Source organism: Centropristis striata, chromosome 9 (assembly GCF_030273125.1).
Source record: "Centropristis striata isolate RG_2023a ecotype Rhode Island chromosome 9, C.striata_1.0, whole genome shotgun sequence".
Taxonomy (NCBI): domain Eukaryota; kingdom Metazoa; phylum Chordata; class Actinopteri; order Perciformes; family Serranidae; genus Centropristis; species Centropristis striata.
Genome location: NC_081525.1, coordinates 877,604 through 905,041, shown reverse-complemented (window position 1 = coordinate 905,041; position 27,438 = coordinate 877,604). Strand labels below are relative to the sequence as shown.

The following is a 27,438-nucleotide window of genomic DNA, read 5'->3' as shown; positions in this document are numbered from 1 at the left end:
GTGTGTGTGTGTGTGTGTGTGTGTGTGTGTGTGATGCTGTGAACACACTGAAGACGACAGGAGGAGGTGCTCTGTCTGACTTTGTAACCAGCGTCTTTAGAGACTTTTTGGTGGTTGATCCTGTAAAAGAACTAATAAGCTGCTGTCTGAACCAGGTCAGGACATCTCCGTGACCTTCGCTTCTCTTTCTGAAAATAGCTGCAGATTATCAGACAGGCAGCGACGGGACGGCCGTCGGGGGACCCCCGGGTCCCCCCGAGACATGACCCCGACTCTCAGACAGTTTTTGCAGTTCTTCTACTGCAAAAAAGTGTCTAAAAACCAGATCAAACAGTAAATCTGAGGGAAATGATCTTGCTGCATGGACAGATAATTTACCTTGACAAGATTTATTAAATTAAGATTATCAAATCTAGAAATAAGCATGTTGAACACTTAAAATAAGGATGATGTCACTATTGGAAGTGGTGTCACTTTGGTTAATTTTACATATTTTTTGGGAATTTAACATGTTTTTTTGGTCAATTTGTGACTTTTTTGTCATTTTACATCCTTTTTTTAATATATATTGTGTTTTTTGTGTGCCATTTTGGTGATTTTGACATTTTTCTTTGTAATTTAACATATTTTGTGACTTTTTTTGGTCATTTTACATCTTTCTTGGGGGGTAATTTTGAGTCTTTTTTTTTGGTCTAAAGTAAAATAAGAAATTAACTCTTAAAACAAGATAAATTAAAGCTGCAAGCAGCGACAATTATTTGTTTCATACCAAGAAAAAACTTTAGATTTAGAAGTTTTAGATAATTTATCTTATTTTAAGCGTTATTATTTTAAACAGCCTGTTTCTAGGAATTCATCAGCGCATTTTTCTGCGTATAAATAATACGACTTTAGACCCCAAAAGAGATGTAAAATGACCAAAAAAGTCACAAAATTACCAAAAAATATGTTAATTTACAAAAAAATATGTAAAATATACCAAAATGACAAACAAAAAACCCAAGATATATCAAAAAAATGATGTAAAATGACCTAAAAAAAAATCACAATTTGACCCAAAAAAATATGTTAAATTACAAAAAAAAAGTAAAATTAACCAAAACGACACAAAAAATTACCCAAAAAGACTTCCAGTAGCGATGTTGTCCTTATTTTAAGTGTTGTTCTAAATTTAATAATCTTAATTTAATAAATCTTGTCAAGGTAAATTATCTGTCCATGCAGCAAGATCATTTCCCTCAGATTTACTGTTTGATCTGGTTTTTTAACACCTTTTTTGCAGTGTTATAGAGCATTAATATCTCATTATACAGTGCTGTCAGCAGGTTATAATGCATTATAACGTCTTATAGCATCACCTCGGGATCCAATCAGAAACACACAATCTGAAATTTCTGGGAAGAATCGAATGCAACTTTGTGTTTTTCTCTCCACGTTTTGAAGATGTTTTTTATTGTGTGATGCTTTTTGTTTAAAGTCTTTGACAGAAAAAGTTTCACTGGTTAGAAAGTCGAGCACCGACAACAAGTTCTGAGTTCAAAACAAACTGGAAAAAAAGGAAATAGTACCAAAAGAAAAAAGGAAAAAGGAAGCGATCAGGCAGAGAGAAGTGTCGTCACGTCTCTGATTATTATTATTATCTGTGGATCTCTGCCGACGCTCACATTAATATTAATATTAATAAATCGATAGATAGATTGCACGTTCTTTCAAGTTTTCAGTATTTTCTTCTAAAGCCTGCATCGTCTTCAGCTTCTGCTCTCTGTGACACATAAAACATCTTATCAAAGCTTATTATTTCTGAAGGTTTTGTTACAAAAACACAACAAACAGTCCCAGTTTATCACCATATATTCATATTCATCTTTCTCTCGTTGTTTATAAACCACACATAAAATGTTTCAGCCTCCTTTTCTTCACTAAATGTTGAAATGAAACATTAGTGAACGCAGCACTCTGAGAGTCCTTCATACAGTCACAAAACGCTGTTTAAAGCCAATATTTAATATTTAATATCTAACTGCCGGCAGAACACAACAAGTCTGTGGAAATACTGGACTCAAAAGTGGAAAAAAGTTGATAAAATGGACAAAAACACCAGAATAATTGTGTTCTCACTGAATAAGTTACTCTACACTGCACATTTCTTACAAAGTTGGATAATTTATCTTGTTTTGAGAGTTAATTTCTTATTTTAAGTGTTTAACTTTAATCTTATTTCTAGCATTAACAATCTGAATTCTAGAAATCTTGTCAAGTATCAATAATTTCACTTGTTTTGAGTAACTTTTCCCTCAGATTTAGTGTTTTTATCTTGTTTTTAGACACGTTTTTGTCCTACAAAGTCTAACTGCAGTAACTAACAAAAGGTTAAACTGAGAAGTTTTTTTTAACGTTTTTTAACTGAGCAGACAAATGTGTTAGTAAGTGATATGACACTTATTTCTACATTGTTATGCTAAAAAATCATGAGTTTTATATTTTGTTTTCAGTGAATAAACAAATTGATTTTGTTATCAGTGGATTTAAAAGTGGTTAACAACTCTTTTTTAAAAGATTTGTGCATTTTAGACCTAATATTACAAAGAATTGTTATATTTTAGTCTTAATATAATGTTATCTCACATTTTTACTTCTTTAATGTCTATTATTCTTGTCTTCACTATTCAACACGATGAAGAAATACAAGGCTTCAGTGTATCACAATCAAAGGTTAGCTTTGGTTTTCAGTTGGATTTTGTGGTTTTTATATCATTATTTCTCTGAAATAAAGCAAAATTTAAATCTCAAACTTTGTCACAAGATAAAACAAACACCAAGGAGTTCATTTTTAGTTAAAATTCAAATGTAGTTACTGCAGTTAGACTTTGTAGGACAGAATAGTCTATAAAACAAAGCAGTAAATCCTCAAAACTTTCATTTTAGTTGCACATTATTCTTGATAAACTTAAGCTTGTTTCTCTTCCTTCCCAATTTTTTTTGGCTTGAATAGACTTTATTCTATTCATTTTTTACATTTTTGTCTTTTACATGACTTTATTATCTCTTTTATTGACTTTAAAGAGAATATTTATGAAGTTTAAGCTCCAGTTTGAGTGACTGCTGGTGTCTCAGAGTGCTTTAAGTGCTTCGAGGCGTTTATTTGTTTGTTTATTTGTTTGTTTTCGTACCATTTGGTTTTTCCAAAAAAAGGCGATTTGGTGCACAAGCACGTGGCCCAAAACTCTTTTTTTTTTTTTTTTTATGTGTGGTCTCTCAAACACACCATTCATCTGCTCTCCTTCCACCTTTTCTCCATTCAGAAACAGAAAGAATAAAGTAATAAAACTCCTCCGTCTCCTCTCTACTTTGGTCTCTGGTTCGGATCTGTTTGTTGTTTACAACATTGGCAACAAAAAACAACAACAAAACACTAAGTTCCAGCAAAGCAAAAGAATACAAAAACCCCTCTACAGTTAGTAGAAAAGCAAGCCTTCGTCCTTCTGTAAGATACAAAACGGTTGTGTCGCTGTGCCCCTCCCAAACCCCCCTCCAACCCCCCCGGTACCCCTTCAGCAGCTTCTAATGGAGGAACACGTTCAAAGTGTCCGTTGTCTTCTTATTTATGCTACATTATTTTGCTTTTTCTTCCGTACGGAGAGGGACAGAGAACAGACATCATCATCATCATCATCATCATCATCATCTCCTCAAACAGAAAGATCAAAAACAAGAAACGACAAAACAGAATCATCTGAGGTGAGAAAGAAAAGAAAAGAAAAGAAAAGAATCGGGAATGTTTCATCGTCGTCTTCGTCGTCTTTCCGTGTGTTTTTTTTCTGAGTTTCTGGTAAAAAGTTCTGAGCTGAGTTTAGGTAGCAGCGGGTCGACCTGAAACTCTGACGCCTCCTTCCTTCCTTTCCTCCTTCCTTTCCTCCTTCCGTCGCTTATTTTTTTTTTTCACATTCACAAACATTTAAAACTTCCTTGTGCAAATCAAGCAGTCTTTAGAAAGAATGCCCTCCGAAAATGTTCTTGTAAAAATATATAAACTCCAAGGTGGCTGACGTGTGTGTTGCAGCAAGTGTTTTTTATTTGTTTCTATCTTTACGGGGTCTGTGTCGCTTTAAAACCGACCCCCCCCCCGTCCCCCCGTACCCCCCAGCTCTGAGGGGGCGTGTCCGGTGGGTAGGTGGGCGGGGCTTCATCTGCGTCCGGAGGGCATCTGTGCGTAGACGGGGTATGCGAGGCGCACGTTGAGCGAGTCGTTGTGCTGCACCAGCGAGGTGTGGTGGTAGTGGAGCACCAGCTCCTTCAGGCTGCTGTACAGGTTGTACGGCTCGGCGAAGCCGAAGCCGCGCGGCGTGCTGTAGATCACGCAGTGCTTCACCTCCCCCTCCACACTGAGGAGACAAACAGACAGAGAGAGGAAGGGGTTAAATCAGGGGACGCAAACTTACAAAAAATTACCTGGGGGCAGCTGGATACACAGAACATACACAGAATTATTAAAAAAGACGCAAAATGACCCCAAAAAAGACACAAAATGACCAAAAAAAGAAACAAAATGACCAGAAAAAGACACTGAATTACCAAAAAAGACACAAAATTATTTAAAAAAAGACACAATTACTTAAAAAGGAAATAAAATGACCAAAAAAGACACAAAATGACCAAAAAAAGGACACAAAATTAATTTAAAAAAAGACACAAAATTATCTAAAAAGGAAACAAAATTTTAAAAAGACACATTTTGTGTCTTTTTAAAATTTTGTTTCCTTTTTAGATAATTTTGTAATTTTTAAAAAAGACACACATTTACTTAAAAAAGAAACAAAATGACCAAAAAAGACACTAAATTATTTTAAAAAAATACAAAATTACCAAAAAAAGACACTAAATTATTTTAAAAAGACACAAAATTACCAAAAAACACACAAAATCATTAAAAAAAGACACAAAATTACCCAAAAACCCCACAAAATGACTAAATAGACACAAAATTATTTAACTTTAATGACCCGTGGAGACCCCCGGACCTCTACAGCGTGTTGTGTAACAGAGTTGTGTGTGTGCTGTGTGTGTGTGTGTGTGTGTGTGTGTGTGTGTGTGTGTGTGTGCTGTGTGTGCTGTGTGCTGTGTGTGTGTGTGTGTGTGTCCTCACATGACGGAGCAGGCGTAGCAGCCCTTCTTGCTGCTCTCCCGGATCAGGAACGCTCCGTCTGGTTTCCCCATCAGCAGCTCCTCCGCCTGCGTCCGGTTCAGATCTCCCACGAACCAGCTCTTCTCCTCGTAGTGAGGAAGGTTCTCGTCTTCCTCGCTCACAAAGTAGCCTCTGCACACACACACACACACACAGTAACACACACACAGTGAGTCAGGACTCTGGTTTAACTGGTTAATAACCAGAAAGACGTTGAGGAGAAGAGAAACTCACTCGTCGGTGTTGTCGTTCTTGATCCCGAGCCAGTCGTTGATCCGTTTCTGACGGACTCCTTTGTGATTCAGCCAGCTACAGAAAACAGAGAAGCAGACATTAGTACCACTAGAACACACTTTATATAAATATATATGTAGAATAAATGAAAATCATTAAGAAGAATAATCATAATATAGTAATATATACAGTAGGCCTGACATTTTGTCAACTTTTTATTGGTTATTATACGTCTTTTGTGTATTTTTCTTGGTCAATTTGTGTCTTTTATGGTCATTTTACATCTTTTTTGTTGGGTTATTAAGAGTGTAGATGTGAAAATGACTAAAAAAAAGACACAAAATGACAAAAATAGATGTAAAAATTACCTTTTCCATTCATATACATAATAAATGAAAATCATTAATAAGAATAATCATAACATAGTAATAACACAGTGATTGTAGATACGATAGGTCTGACATTTTGTCAACTTTTCCCCAAAACATACTATAAAAACAAAACAAAATCTATTGACATATAACATGGTTTTATTGGTAATAAGTTGGGTTATTATCAAGAGTGTTTCCATGACTGTAGATGTGAAAATGACTAAAAAAAGACAGAAAAATATACTTACAAATTACCAAAAAAGGACACAAAATTACCAAAAATTTGGTAAAAAGTCTATTTTTTGTCTTTTTTGTTCATTTTTGCATCTGTTTTTTGTCATTTTGTGTCTTTTTTGGTCATTTTTGCATCTGTTTTTTGTCATTTTGAGTCTTTTTTGTTCATTTTTGCATCTGTTTTTTGTCATTTTGTGTCTTTTTTGATCATTTTTGCATCTATTTTTTGTCATTTTGTGTCTTTTTTGATCATTTTTGCATCTATTTTTTGTCATTTTGAGTCTTTTTTGTTCATTTTTGCATCTATTTTTTGTCATTTTGGGTCTTTTTGATCATTTTCACATCTATTTTTGGTCAATTTGTGTCTATTTTTCTATATTTGTCCAAACAAATGAACCTTTAGTTGAACCAGACATTAAAATGAACCATAAACAGAAGAAAACAAGGCTCTAATAACTGTTTCCATGACTGTATTGTCTTATAATCAGTGTGTTTAGTTCTTACACGAGGTACTGGTCCCTGATCTTGCGGAGCTGGATGAGGTCTGGCTTCAGGCTGTTCATCTTCTTGTCCGTCTCGCGGTTGTCCATGGCTTGTGTCTTCAGGTCCTGCTCTAGTCGCACCTTGCTGTCGTGGATCTCCCCGAGTCGAGACTTGAGCTTCTCGTAGTTCATCAGGATCCTCTCGATCTCCTTGTCGTTGCCCTCGCGGCGGAAACGCTCGATGTAGTCTTTGCTGTAGCGCTCCTGGGTGTGGCACTGCTCCTCGAAGATCTTTATGGTCTCGTTGAACGCCTCGATGGCCGTACGCTTCATCTGGATCTCCTGCAGGAGGAGGAGCAGGAGCAGGAGGAGGAGGAGGAGGAGCAGGAGGAGGAGGAGGAGGAGAGAGTGAGCGAACAGGAAACACTCATCTAGTTTCTCTTTTCACTGATGAAAAGGTCTAAAAACCAGATCAAACAGTAAATCTAAAGGTCTAAAACCAGATCAAACAGTAAATCTAAAGGTCTAAAAACCAGATCAAACAGTAAATCTAAAGGTCTAAAAACCAGATCAAACAGTAAATCTAAAGGTCTAAAACCAGATCAAACAGTAAATCTAAAGGTCTAAAACCAGATCAAACAGTAAATCTAAAGGTCTAAAACCAGATCAAACAGTAAATCTAAAGGTCTAAAACCAGATCAAACAGTAAATCTAAAGGTCTAAAACCAGATCAAACAGTAAATCTAAAGGTCTAAAACCAGATCAAACAGTAAATCTAAAGGTCTAAAACCAGATCAAACAGTAAATCTAAAGGTCTAAAACCAGATCAAACAGTAAATCTAAAGGTCTAAAACCAGATCAAACAGTAAATCTAAAGGTCTAAAACCAGATCAAACAGTAAATCTAAAGGTCTAAAACCAGATCAAACAGTAAATCTAAAGGTCTAAAACCAGATCAAACAGTAAATCTAAAGGTCTAAAACCAGATCAAACAGTAAATCTAAAGGTCTAAAACCAGATCAAACAGTAAATCTAAAGGTCTAAAACCAGATCAAACAGTAAATCTAAAGGTCTAAAACCAGATCAAACAGTAAATCTAAAGGTCTAAAACCAGATCAAACAGTAAATCTAAAGGTCTAAAACCAGATCAAACAGTAAATCTAAAGGTCTAAAACCAGATCAAACAGTAAATCTAAAGGTCTAAAACCAGATCAAACAGTAAATCTAAAGGTCTAAAACCAGATCAAACAGTAAATCTAAAGGTCTAAAACCAGATCAAACAGTAAATCTAAAGGTCTAAAACCAGATCAAACAGTAAATCTAAAGGTCTAAAACCAGATCAAACAGTAAATCTAAAGGTCTAAAACCAGATCAAACAGTAAATCTAAAGGTCTAAAACCAGAACAAACAGTAAATCTAAAGGTCTAAAACCAGATCAAACAGTAAATCTAAAGGTCTAAAACCAGATCAAACAGTAAATCTGAGGGAAATGATCTTGCTGCATGGACAGATAATTTACCTTGACAAGATTTATTAAATTAAGATTATTAAATCTAGAAATAAGCATGTTGAACACTTAAAATAATAAATTAACTCTTAAACCAGATAAATTAAAGCTGCCAGCAGAAATGAACTGGCCCGAGCAGAGTGACCTGATGATTATTTGGTTCTTACCAAGATTAAAAACACTTTTTTTTTGTCTTTTTATGTCATTTTTGTGATTTTGCATCTTTTTGTGTCTTCTATTGTGTCTTTTTTGTGTCTTTTTTTGTCATTTTGTGTATTTTTTGTATTTTTTTGGTATTTTTGTGTCTTTTTTGTGTGTCTTTTTTTGGTCTTTTTGTCACAAAATGACCAAAAAAGACAAAAAAATGTACAGAAGAGATAAATGAAAGCTGCCAGTCTTTTTTTGTGATTTTACATATTTTTGTGTCTTTTTTTGGTCTTTTTTAAAAATCTTTTTTGTGGTTTTTTTTGTCTTTTTTTTGGTCTTTTTTGTGTCTATTTTTGGTCTTTTTGTGTCTTGTTTATGTCTTTTTTGTGATTTTAATCCAAGATGATCAAAAAGGATGTGAAATGACAAAAAAAAATTATGTAAAATTACAAAAGAAATATGTAAAATTTAACGAAAATGACACACAAAAAACAAAATGACAAAAAAATTATGTAAAATGACAAAAAAGACGCAAAATTACCCAAAAAGACTTCCAGTGGTGATGTCGTCCTCATTTTAAGTGTTCAACATGCTTATTTCTAGATTTAATAATCTTAATTTAATAAATCTCGTCAAGGTAAATTATCTGTCCATGCAGCAAGATCATTTCCCTCAGATTTACTGTTTGATCTGGTTTTTTACAGTGTAGTTCTATCAGAATAAAGTGTGCTGGTACCTGAGAGGTCTTGGTGTATTCTTCGTAGAGCCGGTCGTACTCTTTGCTCTTCTCCTGGTACTGATTGTGGTATTCCTGCAGCTTCTTCCCCACAGCATCAATATTATCCTCCTTCACCAGCTGGTCCTGAGGAGGAGGAGCAGGAGGAGGACAAAGGAGAAGAGTTAGAGATGAAACTCAAGTCAGGAGGAGTAAAGAGTTCAAGTAAAATAAACATTAATATACCTAAAATACTTTAAAGGTCCTCTAGTGTAAAAAATGAGTTTTTTCTGGCCTTTACATGTTTTTTATTAATCACTGTGCAGCTCCGTGTGGCCCTAAACGTTTGAAAGGTATTTTATACAGCACACGAAGAAGAAAATGTGCATTTTCTAAATCTAATTTGTATTGATTGAGGGGAAATTGAGCAATAAACAACAGCAGAAATGCACATTGAGCGGTTGAACAGAGGCTGCAGAGAATCACTTTCACTGAAACATCATTCTAATGAAACACAAAGAATACTTTAAAGGTCCCATATTGTGAAAAATGTGTTTTTTTCTGGCCTATAAATATATTTTTTCTCATCCTGCACCACATTTACATACTTTAACACACAAGTATTTTAAGTAGAGCCCAGCTGATGTGAGACTTTGCAGCACGGCAACCAGGGCAACCAGGGCAACCTGGGCAACCAGGGCAACATCTCAGAGAGACGAGATGTTGCTGCCGCTGCAGTTTAGAGTGGAAACAACCAGCAACAGCTACTGGGAGCACTGGGAGGGCTGAGGGTTAAACAGGGAGCTGGTTGGGAAGGTGTTTCACATGTTGGAGAAAGATTAATAAAAGGGACTTCTGTTAAAACTATTACAGTTGCATGTAAGAACAGTTTTATTCTGAGTAACGTTCCCAGATGAAACTGTTCACAACTGTAGATCATCTTCCATAACTGTCTGGAAGACACGTAGGAGAAGAAAACGTGTTTTTTGGGGTTTTTTTCTTCTTCTTGCAGCTCTTTTGGTGCCATCGCTCTGATTCTCAGGCACAACTTCTAATAAACAACTATTGTCAATAATAAACAATTAAATATAAGGGAATGTTGCTGCATGAGGCCCAGTGTGTGCTGCAGGATGGGGTGTGTGTGTGTGTGTGTGTGTGTGTGTGTGTGTGTGTGTGTGTGTGTGTGCTGCAGGATGGGGTGTGATTTTGTCTGACCAGGTGATGCAGTTTAAGTTATTTATTGTGTATATTGTGTGCAGGTGTTTATGTTGTAGGATGCATGTATGTGTTGTAGGATGGTGTGTGTGTAAGTGTATATATTGTGTGCATGTGTGTATGTTGCAGGATAGTGTGTGTGTGTGTGTGTGTGTGCAGGTGTGTATATGTTGTGTGCAGGTGTGTATATATTGTGTGCAGGTGTGTATATGTTGTGTGCAGGTGTGTGTAGGTGTGTATGTTGTGTGCATGTGTGCAGGTGTGTATGTTGCAGGATAGTGTGTGTGTGTGTGTGCAGGTGTGTGTTGTGTGCAGGTGTGTATATTGTGTGTGTGTGTGTGTGTGTGTGTGCATGTGTGCGTGTGTGTGTGTGTGTGTGTGTGTGTGTGTGCAGGAGTGTATATTGTGTCTGTTTAAATGTCAAAACATTTGCAGAGAGTGACATCCAGTTCAGAAAACAGAATCATTGTGCTGATAAAAATATAAAACTAACATAGAAGAGAAATCACAATGTGTGTGCAGGTGTGCATGTTGCAGGACGGTGTGTGTGTGTGTGTGTGTGTGTGTGTGTGTGTGTGTACCTGCTGGAAGCGTGAGATGGGGAACATGAGCTTGACGTCCAGCTTGGTGTTGTACTGGGCCAGGGACTCGTGTCTGTAGTGGCTGATGAGCTCCACCACGGAGCAGAAGGTCAGCGGGTCGGAGAAACCGTACTTCCCGTCCCGGTGGTAGATCTTGATCAGCTTGTTGTTCCCTCCTTTCCTGGAACACCACCACAACAACAACAACAACAAGTAAATATCATCACATTCATGGAGAAACGCTGAAGCAGAAGATCCTCCTGAACCTCCTCCAGCAGCTCCTGGTTCAGCCCAAGGTTAGAATAGTTCTGGATTTTTCATTAGTTTTAGTTTTAATTTCGTTGTGAATTTTTGTTTTCAAATTCAGTTAGTTTTAGTTCGTTTTTAGAGTGAGTTTTCTAGTTTTAGTTTAGTTTTTAGTTTTTGAAAATGCTTAGTTTTAGTTTAGTTTTTATTAGTTTTATTGTTAGTTTTAGTTTTTTTGTAATGGGCTATGTGTTGGTGCCAGATTCAAAGAGGTCATAATAAATGTTTCCTTTATTTCCTTTGGTTTATCATCTCAGCCCCAATAAGGTTATTAACTGTTTTGTATTTTGGTTCTAGTGTAAACATCCCAGTCTCAGTAAACATATTCACCATGTGTTGCATGTTCAAATAGAAACACTGAATTATGAATGAAAAAAGTTGACAAAAACGAAAACTAAGGACATTTTCACTATAATTTTAGTTAGTTTTAGTTAGTTTTGTAACCACAAAATACAGTTTCAGTTAGTTATCGTTTTTTTAAAAACTCTAGTTTTTATTTTTATTTCAGTTAACGAAAATGTTTTTTCAATTCTAGTTTTGGTTATTTGGTTAGTGTTCGTTAACTATAATAACCTTGGTCCAGCCTCACGTCTTTATTTCCATTTGTTACCTCAGAGTGAGGGTGTAGTCTCCCTGCATCTTGGTGGAGGCGTCCCGCACCAGGAAGGTCCCGTCAGGCATGTCCCGGAGCTTATCGTTCACCTCCTCCCTGTCAACAACAACAACAACAACAACAACAACAACACACAGTTAGAGTTGGTTCAGTGGTTTTTGAAGCAGCAGGAGAAGAAACACACAGCTCACACACATGTAGAATCATCACTTTTACAGGTTTATCAAAAGGATTTCTGTTCCTGTTTACAGTATTTACTGATTACTACATTATTAATGTGCATATTTCAGTGTTTCTGTGCAGAACACAGTCAGAAACCTGCAGAAATGATCCTCTGGAACAACACTGTAACATTATAAACATTAGTGTTCTCGCTTTTTGTTCTTTTTCTCTGAGCTGGTAAGCAGAAAAACCAAGACGACAATTAAAGGACGGTTTGAACCTTTGAAGTGTCCTGATATGGACAAAAAACACACAAAAGGTTGCGTTCAAGGACCACAGTTTGCACTTTACCTGCCCCATACTCCTGTTTCTCTCTCCTAGCTATTATAAAATACAAGTTTAATACACAAAAATACTTCAAGGGACCAAGTTTCTAGCCAACTTTACTCATCCTGCACCACATTCACATACTTTTCCACACAGATAGTTCAAATAGAACCCAGCTGGTGTGAGACTTTTGCAGAAAATGCCAATATTTGAACAATTTGATATATTTATTATCAATTACTTTAAAGTGAGAATAAACAACAGATGAGAACTGTTATTATTCACTAAACAAGCTTAATTTGGCAGAGTTTTATTTGGACCTATTGTCTCCTAAGTACATGTATAAATGTATTAATGAATGTTTTCTGTGATAAACGGCCCACATGTATCACTCAGGAGTTTAAATGTCTGAATTTAAATGTGGAACCCAAAGAAATCTGTCATTTTAAGCAAGTTAACACTTTTAACACTCTTAATGGCATCTTATCCCTGTTGTGTGTGTCTGGAATTGACTTTTTATCCCATTTTAAGCCACAGAGGTGGTTTCAACTCCTATATTTAACAGTTTTAACTTTGTGTGTGTATGTGTTTGTCTTCATATAGTTGTGAGGACCAACCCTTGGCAGAATACCAACATTGTGAGGACATTTGTAGTTGTGAGGACATTTTTTCCAGTCCTCACAAAGAAAATGCTAGGATAGCCTCTAAAGGCCTTAATTAATCATCTGTATGAATTTCAGGGAAGGTCCTAACAGAGATGGTAAACCCTGAAATGTGTGTGTTGGGCTAGGGGAAGTGGTGGTCCTCACAACTATTAAAGACATGTATGTATGTGTGTGTGTGTGTGTGTGTGTGTGTGTGTGTACCTGGAGATGTCCCCCCAGTACCACTCGGCCTCCTGCAGGGACCCTGCTGCTCCTCCCTCCTTGGAGCCGTTGCTGCTGCCTCCTCCTCCCCCCACCGAGGAGGAGGAGGAGGAGGAAGGCTGCTGGGGCTTGGCCGGCTTCGGAGGAAGAGCTGCACAGAGGAAGAGGAGGAGGAGGAAGAGGAGGAGGAGGAAGAGGAGGAGATGATTAGTTACCATCCAGTTTGACCTCATTTCATCCTGACTGTTAAACTCCTTCACTACGTTACAGTCTGAACACGTTTCATCTCTTCACTGTGGAATTCAGCTTCGCACAAATAATTACAGCAGAAGAAGAAGCTGCAGGATTCACCCCCGAACATGCAAACACACACACACACACACACACACACACACACACACACACACACACACACTTCATATGCAAATTGTGACACAGAAGCTGCTTTTATTCCTGCACACAAACGCAGCACGCAGCGGATTGTTATTAATCACACAGACAAACACAGGCATGACACATACACACCATACATCATCACAGTAATTATTCTGTCACACACACACACACGCACACACACACACACACACACACACACATAGACACACACACACACACACACGCACTCACACACACACACACACACACAGGAGCATTAAAGCAGAGAGTCAGTGACACTTCAGCTCCTGAAAAAACTTCAGTTTCCTTCAGTTTCTGGTGTCTTTGAACTCATCAGACAGTAATTATTCTGTCATACACACACACACACAAACATACATAGACACACACACACACACACACACACACACACAGCTCCTGAGAAAATAGTTTTTTTCAGTGCAAACACTCTTGTTTCCTTCAGTTTCTGGTGTCTTTGAACTCATCGTCTGCAGAATAAACCTGCTGCTGATTCTTATCTCAGCAGGTTAAACTTCACTTTGACCTCCTGGAGTTTTCTCTGCATCATGTTTTTGACTGCTGCCTTTTATTTTTTAACAACATATTACATTATTGGCTCATAAGTTCATTTATTAATCTCAACAGGAACTCTCTCCCAAAAAACTAAAGAAATATTCTCTGCGCTAACTAAGTGAATTCATCTTTTAAATGTCTATTTTTGTTCTAAATCTAAATTAAAAAGACAGTTTGCACAATCAAACCATTAAATTATAGCCATTTGGATTAAATGTTTAGGAATAATAAATAATAAATCTCTCTCTGTACAAAGTGGGATTTTACTGTTTACATCCAAAAACCTTCAAAAAACTTGTCAAAACCTGTTCAAAACTGCTTTTAATGTTGCTGATTTGAATTGTTTGTTTTTATTTGTGATGCATTTTCACTGTAAAATGTCTTTGAGTATCTTGTAAAGCGCTCTATTAATAAAATGTATTATTATTGTTTTTATTATTATTTCAATTAATAATCAAGTATGTGAGAAAATTGCACATATTTTAGTAAAGTAAATTAAGAGTCAGATGACATTAATAAATCACTGTGCAGCCTCGTCAGACCCGAAACAATAAAAAGTATCTCACACAGCACACTGAGAAGAAAATGTGCATTTTCTAAATCTAATTTGTATTGATTTTGTGGAAATTGAGCAATAAACAACAGCAGAAATGCTCATTGAACAGAAGCTGCAGAGAATAACTTTCACTCAAACATCATTCTGCCACTTTTAGACTTTATCTGATTTAGTTTGTGTGCAGCTGTTTGTCTTTAAACATCATTAAACATCAGGAACATCTGGCTTCTTCTCTTAAATAAACAGGAAAGTTAAACTACAGACTCTAATAATGATCTGTTTCATTCTGACCAGTCAGCTTCTTCTGAACCAACAGCTCAAAACTTCTCTGACATGATTTTGACATCATATATTTGTTTCCACGACAACACAACATATGAAACAATAAGAACTTTACTAATAAACCATCATTTATTACATTATTTGCAAATAAATCTAACCTTTGTGCAGATCACTGTGATATGTTTCATGGTTTTAAATGCATGTTTCCTACTGAACTCTGTGTTTTAAATATGAGGAGACACTTTGTAGACATTATAATCTCAGACTGCACCTTTAAATAGAATATAATAGAATATAATAGCCTTTATTATCATTGTTTACAACACAATGGAACTAGAGTGCAGCTCCTATTGGTGCATAAAACAATTTAGAACAACAACAACAACAAAAAGAACTTGAGGACAATAAAAGTATAAAAGGTATAAAAATATCACAAACAAGAATAAATAATTGAAATGGCATGAAAATAAGAAATAAAATAGCAAACAGAAGCTGCTGCGTTTGCTGCCAAGTTCGCCTCAATATGACCCACACACACACACACACACACACACACACACACACAGACACACACACACACACACACACACACACACACACACACACACACACACACACACACAGGAGCAGACGAAGGTTTACAAGTCTCCAGGCACATCTGGATACAGTTTAAGGAACAGCAGTGTAATTACTGGAGAGCTGCTACATCACAAATCAGTTTATACACACACACACACACACACACACAGGGACACACACACACACACACACACACACACACACACACACACACACACACACACACACTGTTGCTTTTTAAAAGAGGGAAAGTCCGCTGATGAATGTTTCGCCGTGATGCCACCGGAGCGTCCCGGAAAACATTCTGGCCGCACGAATTACCAGACAGAACACACACACACACACACACACACACACACACGGCTGACAGAGAACTGACAGGGGAATTCCCACAATGCACAGGGAGAGCTGCTGAATGAGGCTGGAGAAATGATCTGCTACATGATCTGACTTCTTCAGCTTCAGCTCGCTCATTACTCACGGTCCCCACACCGCACACAGACAGACACACACACACACACACACACACAGATATACATTATATATGTTATTGTTTGATTTGTTTGCATTCTAAACCTGCAGACCTAATCATGTTTCTATAGTAAAATATGATATTAAAGGTGTTTTTGGCCACTAGGGGGCAGCAGAACCAGCTGAATCACAACCTGACATTATAAAATCTAAATAATATGATAAACAAGTTAAAGTTTGCAAACAAAGAGCAAAACTACTACTGTTATTATAAGTGGAGTCATGTTTCTGCAATATTAGTCCAATATTCTCTCAGCTCATATATTTCTGAATACTTTTTATCTTCTTTATGCATGCAGAAATAACACATTAACTCATTGATTTTGAAATGAAAACACAGTTTAAACATATAAAGTCAATAAATATGGGAATGAATTAGTTAAATAGTTATTGAACGTTTTTTTGCTGTTTGATGCATAAAAAGACAAAAATAACAAAGTTTTTTAATCACTGGTTAGTTATTAATAATAATAATAATAATAATAATAAATATATTAATACAAATAAAGACTCTGTGATATTTTGTACCTGTTGACTGAATATAAAAAAAAATTAGGTGGATTTTCTCCTGTAAATTAAAATGTAAATATTAGCAAAAAAACAGTAATTTATTCTGACTAGTCCCTTTATTTTTAGGGTTATTGTGTCCTTGTGACATCATGGTAATTCTCCTTTACTTTTACATGAAAAAAACTGTTTTCTACAGTATAAAAGTTTTGTTCTATTCTTTGATTTACGGTAATTAAAAGTGTCTACTACGGTAATATTAAAATTTTAATTTTACACTTTATTTCTGATGCATCTGATGATCTGAAGTTTTACTGTAATTTCTACAAACATTTTTTACAGCGCACAAGCTTATTAAACGTAACTGAAGGTTTTAATAATCAGATTTGCTGCTTTTTGCTTCTTTTGCATGAATCTGTCAAATCAAAACTAATCTGAGTAGAATGAAAAAGCTGCTCGTGTCTCTACAGCCACCAGGGGGCGCAGCGCTGACTCTTATTATCTTCTTTTGTCCCAGTTACACTGTTGAGAAGATTCCTGGAGTCAATATTCATATTTAAATCTCCAAACAGGTGCACTGAGATCAGTTTTCTGTGTTTCCTGAGCAGAGAAACTGGAACCAGCTGACGAGACTCCTTAAAGGAGGTTCACTGGTCAGAAACAATAACAGCAGAGGAGGTTCAGCTTCTGACTCCTCCGCTGCTCTTTGTTCTCTCACTTTTTCCTCTCCTCCTCCTCCTCCTCCTCCTCCTCCTCCTCCTCCTCCTGCTCCTGCTCCTCCTGCTCCTCCTGCTCCTCCTCCTCCTCCTTCACGTCAGTTAGTCAGTCAGTTGCTGCAGCCAAAGCTGTCATTCTGCAGCTGCACTGTTCCCCTCCGTCAGCACTTTACACACACACACACACACACACACACACAGAAACACACACATCCATGTGCGCTCCCCAAGGACTTCAAGAGTGGAAACTCACTTCATGATGAAATAAAACTTTGTGTGTGTGTGTGTGTGTGTGTGTGTGGTGTGTGTGTGTGTGTGTGTGTGTTGTTGTCACACAAAGGACAATAGGTGGGTCAGTAGGGCTGCAGGTAATTATTATTCTAATTAGCAATTAATCAAATATGCCTCTGGCTTTATTGATTAGTCACGAAAAATCTCACATTTTTCTTAAATTTCCTGAAGTTGCATGACAAACATTGCAAAATAACACAACAAAAAGCTTTTAAAATGATATAAAATGCATCAAGAGAACCTAAAACAGGTGAAAATGTGACTTTGTTGCATTATAAAATGACTAAAACTGATTAATTTTAATATTAACAACTAGGCAAGAGTGGAAACTCACCTCATGATAAAATAAAACTTTTATGCAACTGATAATGTTCATGCAAACAGAAAAAAATAGGAAAAACATAATTTGTTTTAACACACTGCTATAAGTGTGTGTGTGTGTGTGTGTGTGTGTGTGTGTGTGTGTGTGTGTGTGTGTGTGTGTGTGTGTGTGTGTGTGTGTGTGTTGTCACACAAAGGACAGTAACAGTATCTCAAAGGACAATAGGTGGGTCAGTAGGGCTGCAGCTAGTTATTAGTTTTATTAGCAAATTATCAAATATTTATTTGTCTTCATTGATTAGCCACTAAAATCTGAAATATTTCTTAAATTTCCTCAAGTTGCATGAGAAACATTGCAAAAAAACACAACAAAAAAGCTTTTAAAATGACATAAAATGCATCAAAAGCTGCACAAAGAACCAAAAACAGGTGAAAATGTGATCATGTTGCATTATGAAATGACTAAAACTGATTAAATTGAACATTAAAAACTACGACCACTACTTGCCAAAGACTTCTCGCACGACTGTGAGCAACAACAGGACAATGAGCAGCAGCAAAACACACACACACACACACACACACACACACACACACGTGCATGCACGTGCACGCACGCACACACACACACACTCACAAATCCTTTGTTGCAAAGGTCCATTAGCCACTAAAGAAGCATTAAATCAACAGGGAGAGATTTTCCTGCACAGACAAACCCTCCATACTTTCTATCTCTCCGCACTTTGAAACATCTTTTCTGCACAAAACAAGTGAAACTAAGTGATGACAACCATCCTGCTGCAGAGGTCGACGCCTCAGCGCGCCAGAAAATATGAAAAGTGTTCAAAATATGCAACAATATCGCTTTAAATGTGTAAAAATCAGCCTCAACTATAACGCACACGAGTCCAAGAGAGAGAGAGGGAACAAAGGGGACCGCCAGCCCCCCTCCCCCCTCCCCCTCACAGACAAAGGAGCAGCGCTCCACACACACACACACACACACACACACACACACACACACAGGCTGAAGACCCTCAGAACAATGACTGTCAGCGCGGACTGACACACACATGATAAACACTCACACACACAAAGCATGAAGACGAGCACAGCTGATCAGCTGCAGCACGCTAACAAAGATCTGCTGCAGCAAGAGTTAACACACACACACACACACACACACACACACACACACACATGCACACACACACACACACGTACTGCAGAGAAATTACTGCAAAAAACTGGCAGCATGTGGTTCAGATTAAGTGTTCTGCAGAAATCTGCTTCTCAATCTGTTCTGTTTCCAACTTTACATCTGGACAGAGTGAGGAGCTGCAGGTGTGTGTGTGTGTGTGTGTGTGTGTGTGTGTGTGTGTGTGTGTGTGTGTGTGTGTGTGTGTGTGTGTGTGAGGATCTCCAGTATGTGGGTGTGTTCCAGCGTCACGGCTGTGGAAGCACACACACACACACACACACACACCTCTCACACATGGAGGAGCAGCTTTACAGCGCTGAGCCTCGTTACTTTTACACTCTGAGTCGAAACATTTACACTTTTAAAAAAATGGCATAAAATGGTGAAATTTAACAATGTCCCAAAGCCTATAAAATGTGTCTTTTTCCTTTCTTTTAATAAGTAACTTTTGGTGGATTGTTGCAGCACAAAATCCCCCAAAAACTGTTCCATGCAAAAGCACCAAGCAAGAGAGGAAGAATGATAGAAATGCACAGAGACTCTTAGAGATCTGGGTCATTCGCTGCAGGAAGAACCAGAGAAGAATGTCGAAAAAAGGAGAAAAAGAAAAGGAAACGTGTGTTTTCTACAAGAACAAAACAAGACATTTAAGAGATTATTTCACTCAGTGAGTCCAGAGAATATTTCCTAAACAGTTCAATAAATGTGCAGAGAGTGTAAAAGGAAGAAAGGAAGACAAAGAAAGACAGGAGAAGGACAGAAAGTGTCCGTCCGTCTCTTACCGTCCTCCAGCATCGTTCTCTCCGTTAGCTGCATGCTGTCACTCTCTCTCAGCTGTTTCCCTCCTCCCTCCTTCTCTTTCTCTCTCTCTCTCTCGCTCTGCTGCTCTCTCTCTCTCTCTCTCTCTCTCTCTCTCTCTGTGTCTCTCCTCCTCCTCTACCTCCTCCTCCACCACCACCTCCTCCTCCTGCTCTGTGCTCAGTCAGACTGAAGAGAAGAGCAGAGCGAGGCTGATCCTAACACACTCTACACGCCAAATAATCCCCCCCCCCCCCCCCCCCCCGAATGGAGGCCCGGCCCCTCGGCCAATCAGGAGGCAGCAGGGGGGGCGTGCCTCGCCACAGAGAGAAAGAAAGAAAGGAAGGAGGAGGAGTCATGGGCTGGTATATCACTTCCTCCTGGGACAGATTCTCTCAGAGAGCAGAGGAAGAGGAAGAGGAAGAGGAAGAGGAGCAGAGACGCTGCAGCAACAAGTCGACTGTCTGCAGCAGCTTTAACCTCTCTGACTGCTGGAGGCCACAGAAACATGCACAAAGAGCAAGTTCTGCAGAGGAACTATAGATTTTCAATGTATTGTCTTTTCCACCATGTCAAAATATTCAATTTGCAATAATATGCAAAGAGAAAAGCAGCAAATCCTGCCTGCAACAACCTTTTGCAGCAAAATGGGAACACAAAGAACAAGTTCTGCAGAGAAAAATCACATTTTTTCAATATAGAAGTAGTCAAATAGTCTGTAAAATGTCAGAAAATAATGAACAATGTTCAGGGAAAGTCTGCAGATGCACATGCATCTAACAAAGAGTATGTATTGTCTTTTCCACAATATCAAAATATTCAATTTGCAATAATATGCAAAGAGAAAAGCAGCAAATCCTGCATAAAACAACCTTTTTGCAGCAAAATGGGAACACAAAGAGCAAGTTCTGCAGAGAAAAATGACATTTTTCATGTATTGGCTTTTCCACAATGTCAAAATATTCAATTTGACATATTGCAAACAGAAAAGCAGTAAATCTTGCATAAAACAACCTTTTGCAACAAAACGGGAACACAAAGAAAAACACATTCAACCAGCTGCCAGAGCACCAATATAAATATCACTCATTAAGTCTAATTATTTGATATATTTACATATCTTTACATGAATATTTCCCCTGGGAATAACTCAATCTGACTCAACATGCAGCGATGCAAACTGATTTAAAATCACAAGTTTATTTCACGTTCTGCTGAGACAAATGACATGCTTAAATCTAGAAGTCGTCCAATAGTCAAATGTCAGAAAATAACTCAGATACACTAACAGGCCTCTAACAAAGAGCAAGGTCTGCAGAGAAAAATTACATTTTTGATGTATTATCTTGTCCACAATGTCAAAATATTCAATTTGCAATAATATGCAAAGAGAGAAAAGCAGCAAATCTTCACATCTGAGAAGCTGCAACTGAAACATGTTTGGTATTTTCTGTCTAAATCAACATTTTGCAACAAAACAGGAACACAAAGACAACCAGCTGCCAGCGCAACAATATAAACGTCACCATTACGTCTAATTATTTGATATATTCACATGCATTTAAATTAATATTTCCCCTGGGAATAACTCAATCTGACTCAACATGCAGCGATGCAAACTGATTTGACATCAATCTGATTTAAAATCACGTTTATTTCACCTGCTGGAGTCCAGATAAATAATCACAAAGAGCAGAGAAAAAATACATTCTTTAAATCTAGTAATAGTCTGTAAAATGTCAGAAAATAATGGAAAACATTCAGTGATGTATTGTCTTGTCCACAATCTCAAAATATTTAATCTGCAATAATATGCAAAGAGAAAAAAACAGCAAATCTTCATATCTGAGAAGCTGCAACTAAGAAATGTTTGGTATTTTTTAACCTTTTGCATGAAAATACAACCAGCTGCCAGTGAACCAATATAAATGTCATCATTGAGTCGAATTATTTGATAGATTTACATATTTTTAAATGAATAATACCCCTGGGAATAACTCAATCTGACTCAACAAACCTGCTTTATGTCAAACTGATTTAAAATCACAACTTCCGTCCATCAAAAACAAGCAGAAAACTATTTTTCACTTGATAAAAACAGTAAAAGAACTCTAAAGTGACACATGTCAACAAATCCACCTCCACAATAACAACCTGCAACTAACAAAGAGCAAAAAGGACATTCTTGAAAATATTCAGTGATATATTGTGTTGTCCACAATCTCAAAATATTTAATTTGCAATAATATGCAAACAGAGAAGCAGCAAATCTTCACATCTAAGAACCAAAAAATGTTTGGTTTTTCTGCCTAAAACAGCCTTTTTTTAAACAAAATAGGAACACAAAGACAACCAGCTGCCAGTGAACCAATATAAATGTCATCATTAAGTCGAATTATTTTATAGATTTACATATTTTTAAATGAATAATACCCCTGGGAATAACTCAATCTGACTCAACAAACCTGCTTTATGTCAAACTGATTTAAAATCACAACTTCCGTCCCTCAAAAATAGGCAAAAAACTATTTTCTGCTTGATAAAAACAGTAAAGTGACACAAATCCATCACTTCCACAATAACTGAGCAAACTGTGCATATAAAAAATATTTTTTTTTTAAAAAGATTCAGTGATGTAAGGTTTTTCCCACAATGTCAAAATATTTAATTTGCAAAAATATGCAAATAGACAAGCAGCAAATCTTCACATCTGAGAACTTGCAACCAAAAAAAATGTTTATTGGTATTTCTGCCTTTAAAAACAAAGATCAACACCAGGCAAAAACCTATTGTTTGCTTGATAAAAACAGTAAAAGAGTCATAAACTGACACAAATATCCACCTCCACAATAACTGATCAAACTCTGCTGATAAATATTGTTTGATAAAGTTGAAATTCTTTTGCATTTCTCTGCAGATTGAGTGATATTAGTGTTTCTCCTCATGATGACCTCGTTGTGTACACTGTAAAAAATAATCTGTTTAATTTACGGTAAATTACCGGCAGCTGTGGTCGCCAGAACCTCACCGTAAAAAAATACAGTGAGTGGGTTTTCTATTCTCAATTTAAATGTAAATATCAGATACATATCAAAACTGTCATTTAGTCTGAATAATCCTGTTATTTTTAGGGTAATTGTGTCATTCATTCCCACACCATGGTATTTCTCCATACATTTTGCATGAAAATGTTATATTTTTACAGTGAAACTGTGTTTCTTCAAGTTTATGACAGAAAAAAGTAAAAGTTTTGTGCTATTCCTTGATTTACGGTAATTAAAAGTGTCTAATATGGTATATGATATACAATTTTTAATTTTACGCCCTATTTCTGTTGTATTTGACAGAATTTTACTGTTATTTCTACAAACATTTTTTACAGTGTATGTAGAGTCTCGTCAACCTGGAGCTGCTGCAGCTTTCAGCCGTTTATAGAAGAACAAAGAGCTTCTTCAAGAGCTAATTATGAATTATTCCTGACCACATGCTCTTGTCTCCAGGTAGGAGATCTCTGATAATCCTGCTCTGGTCCAGGTCTCTGATAATCCTGCTCTGGTCCAGGTCTCTGCAGGCTGCATCATACATCACTTTATGGCTCAGATTACACTGGAAAGGATTGAAATTGATATCCGATGCAAGGCCAGAAATCATTCACATCTCATTTCATTTGGCTCCAAATCATTAATTTGGACATGCACATTTTGTAGGAGAATAATCAGATCATATTGTCATTAAGGCTGACGGGCGTTTAGATGATTCCTGGGCTGAGAGAGGAACTTACAGAGCTGTTGCATAATAATAATGCAGATAGATCAGGAAGAAATCTGCCCTTTGTGATCACAATCACACTCACATCACGTTGTTTTTTTAATGCAAGAAACCAGCAGGGAGGAGGAGAAGACATTCATTTTGTGACCAGAGAAGATGTAAAAAAATGACCAAAAAAGACACAAAAAAGTCATCAAAGACACAAAAAGACCAACAAAAGACACAAAAAACACACTATAAAGACACAAAAAGACCAAAAATGCACAAAAAGACACAAAAAGACCAAAAAAAGACACAAAAAGACCAACAAAAGACATAAAAAAGACACAAAAAAGACATAAAAGACACAAAAAGACCAAAAAATGCACTAAAAGACACAAAAGACCAAAAAAGACACAAAAAGACCAACAAAAGACATAAAAAATACACTAAAAAGACACAAACAGACCAAAAAATGCACTAAAAGGCACTAAAAGGCACAAAAAGACACTAAAAAGACACAAAAAGACCAAAAAAGACACAAAAAGACCAACAAAAGACATAAAAAACACACTAAAAAGACACAAAAAGACCAAAAAAGACCAACAAAAGACATATAAAAGACACAAAAAAGACATAAAAGACAGAAAAAGACCAAAAAAAAGACACAAAAGATGTAAAATCACAAAAAAAGACATTAAAAAGACACAAAAAGTTTTTTTAAGAACCAAATAATGATCAGGTCACTCTGCTCGGGCCAGTTCATCACTGCTGGCAGCTTTACTTTATCTTGTTTTAAGAGTTAATTTCTTATTTTAAGTGTTCAACATGCTTATTTCTAGATTTAATAATCTTAATTTAAGAAATCTTGTCAAGGTAAATTATCTGTCCATGCAGCAAGATCATTTCCCTCAGATTTACTGTTTGATCTGGTTTTAGACTAAACACACACACACACACACACACACACACACACAGATACACACTATAACTGTCACTGTGGCTTTCAATTCCAGTGTAATAAATATTGTAATGAACAGCTGCAGGACGCTCCTCTCTCTCTCTCTCTCTCTCTCTCTCTCCCTCTCCCTCTCCCTCTCTCTCCCTCTCCCTCTCTCTCTCTCTCTCTCTCTCTCTCTGTTATATTACATGTCCTCTATAAGACAAAGACTGTGCATACGTTGGAGCCTCCGTTAGAGAATATGGAACAAAAAGAAGCAGACAGGATGAGCTCATTCAGGCAGAAGAGGTGACACAAAGAGAGCGACACAAGTCCCTCTGCATCGACAAAAAGATCCAATAAATCTGGATTTCACAACTTCTAAATGAACCTTTTAATGCATCGTTTACTGCACGAACGCACCACCAATCCTGGATCAAACCAGCAGTTTCTCTCCTCCTGGTGCTGACAATGAGCCCGTATATATACGTGGGAGTGAATGAGTGTATAAAGCAGCGTCCAGCAGCAGTTTGAGTGTGTGAATCACCAGAAAAAGAGCCAGTGTGTGTGTGTGTGTGTGTGTGTGTGTGTGTGTCCATTCACTGTACTGTAGCTGTGACACAATGAGAGTCAAACACAGAGAGGAAGAGAATCAATCCTTCTCTTGTTCAGCCAGGAGGAAGAAAAGGAGGCGTTAACTTTAAATGAGCAGAAAGAGAAAGAGAAGGAGGAGAGAGAGAGTCCACTTCACTGGGACCAGCACAGCTCACAGACCAGCACACTGGGACCAGCACGGAGCAGAAGATGAAGGTGTAAAAGCAGCCAGTGGCTCCATCCTGCAGCCTGGATCACTCTAAAGCTCTGAGTGTGATGTAATGGTTAGAAATGATAAAGATCTTTAACCTCGGGGGGTTCTGTGCATTATCTCTGCAGCAGATAAGACATAATGGAGCACTTTATTATGCAGGCTGGCTGCAGAATAAACTGTACAGAAGAGAGGAAGAAAGAGAAAGAGAAAGAAAGGAAGGAAGGAGCCAGGGGCAGAGCGGGTTGAACAGCGCCTCCTGGAAACAAGACCGCGTCCCACATCTGCGCCATGATCCATTCAGCGGCGCACCGAGGGGGACGGAGGGGGGCGGAGGGGGGCGGAGGAGAGAGTCAAATGACCAGGAATGAATGAATGAATGAATGAATGAATGAAACATGTTCCATCCGGGCTGACAGTCGGTTAGAAAGATGCACAAAGACGCAGAAATGTGCGCCAGAGAGAGATTCTCTGGGTCTAAAGAGCTCCGGAGGTTCTAGTCCTGGTTTGGTTGGTTACAGTCCGGTCTGTCTCGGTCTCTGTCTCGGTCTGTCTGTCCCATCCCCCCTCTCCCTGTCGGCTCGTTTCGGGACGGAGCTGCTTCATTTACACGCTCATTTTGTTGCGATATCATTTAAAATGTGCATATTGTTGCAGGAATGAGTCGCAGAGAGGAAGAATCTGCTCCAACGAGCTGCGGTTGTTTCTTTTTGTTGCATTTTATCCCAAAATGATTCCGGCTGTCTGTCTGTCTGCCATCTTTGCCTTTTCATTGATCATCTCCTGTAATGTGCAGATGGTGAGGAGGACTCAGACTAGCGGGACTATTGTGTGTGTGTGTGTGTGTGTGTGTGTGTGTGTGTGTGTGTGTGTGTGAGCAGGTCTGCAGCCACCAACCAGCCTGAAACATACAAAGGAGCGTTTCTGCTGCAGCTGGCAGCCACAGACTGAGTCTGACCGGTTCTAGAGGCTGTCAGCGGGCAGGAGGCTGGCAGGAGAGTCGGGTTTGAATGCAAAATGTCTCTAAATACCTCCTGATGACAATAAATAAATATGCAAGGCTAATGTAGAAGAGAGTAGATGCCAAAGAGCATAAATGCATGGTGCTAAATACGGATTTGAACAACTATCAGTCCTCTAGTAGGCTACTGAACACTTCTCAACCAGAATAAAAAACCTAAATATGCATTCTGTCGCTTTAGTTATCAATCTACATGTCACATAATGATGCACTGCCCCAAAACTCATAAAATATCACCATAAATGTCCAAAAACGCATGAAATCTCTGGAGGAAAAGGGGACCAAGAGTCGCTGGGACCGCCGGAGGATCTGATCCTGGAGCAGGATCTGAAACTTTCCACCAACACACACTCTCACACACACCTCCAGCTAGCTCCAGCCTGCCTCCCTGCCCGGCCCCCGGCCCCCCGGCCCCCCCTGGCCCCTGCATGGCCCCTGGCCCCGGGCCCGCAGCTTACCTGGCGGCTGGTCCATCTCCAGGTAGAAGATGAGCTCAGTGGAGTAGGGCATCATGACGTCCCTCCAGTCCGCCTCCTCTCCTGCCTTCTCTGCTGTCCACACCGTGTTGTACATGTTGTTTTAAACAGCCTCACTGATCCTCCACCACAACAAAAAAAACAGCTTATAAAAAGATTCTCCAGAGACAAACGGCCGCGTAAAGAGAGCGCTGAGAGGCTGAGACGGTGTGAGTCCGGTCTGAGCTGTGAGGGGTCCCTGGTTCAGACACTAGAGAGCTGTGAGGGGTCCCTGGTTCAGACACTAGAGAGCTGTGAGGGGTCCCTGGTTCAGACACTAGAGAGCTGTGAGGGGCCCCTGGCTGCTGCTGCTGCTGCCTCCCACATAATACCAGGGATGCGGAGCTGGGGCTCTTCATGAAGGCCCCTGGATCCGGATCTGGATCTATAAATATAAAAGTGGAACCGGTGGAAAGTAGAAGCCAGCTCTACGTTCCTCTCCGAGTCTCTGCTGCTCCAGGAGCCTCAGACAGGGATCTGGAGCTGCCTCAGACCGGGACAGACCATCTCACCAGACTACAGGGGGGGGGGGGACTATTTATTAAACTAAAACACAGCAGGACTGAACAGAAATATAACCAGAGTGGAATATATATCAGCCAGCTGCTCCATAATAAACTCTTATCTAACACTGTGAGATAATTATTCCTCTGACCTCATTCTGATTGGACTAGTCCATTATCAGACCCCCCCCCCTCCTGGACACCCCGCCTCTCTC

The 27,438-nt window shown here is 38.2% G+C and overlaps 1 protein-coding gene across 2 annotated transcripts; it reads right to left on the bottom strand.

The window, feature by feature from the left end:
* Positions 1–1,415: 1,415 nt before the first annotated feature.
* pik3r3b (phosphoinositide-3-kinase, regulatory subunit 3b (gamma)) lies at positions 1,416–27,438 on the bottom strand. Of its 2 annotated transcripts, none has more exons than XM_059341953.1 (9): positions 26,664–27,438; positions 12,942–13,092; positions 11,584–11,682; positions 10,668–10,848; positions 8,893–9,018; positions 6,526–6,845; positions 5,417–5,491; positions 5,144–5,314; positions 1,416–4,382 (listed from the first exon to the last, which is right to left on the bottom strand). In XM_059341953.1, the coding sequence occupies exons 1-9, from the start codon at positions 26,776–26,778 to the stop codon at positions 4,184–4,186; spliced, it is 1,437 nt and encodes a 478-aa protein (XP_059197936.1). In that variant the 5' UTR covers positions 26,779–27,438; the 3' UTR covers positions 1,416–4,183. The 2 variants fall into 2 exon arrangements, with proteins under 2 accessions (XP_059197936.1, XP_059197937.1); XM_059341954.1 differs by lacking the exon at positions 26,664–27,438 and adding an exon at positions 19,677–19,790.

Coding starts and splice junctions, on each gene's coding strand:
- pik3r3b (XM_059341953.1), bottom strand. CDS start 26,778: ATGTACAACACGGTGTGGACAGCAGAGAAGGCAGGAGAGGAGGCGGAC. Junction 5,492..6,525: donor ATCAGGGACCAGTACCTCGT/GTAAGAACTAAA, acceptor TGTTTTCTGTAG/CTGGCTGAATCACAAAGGAG. Junction 4,383..5,143: donor TGCTACGCCTGCTCCGTCAT/GTGAGGACACAC, acceptor TTGTCTCCTCAG/TGTGGAGGGGGAGGTGAAGC.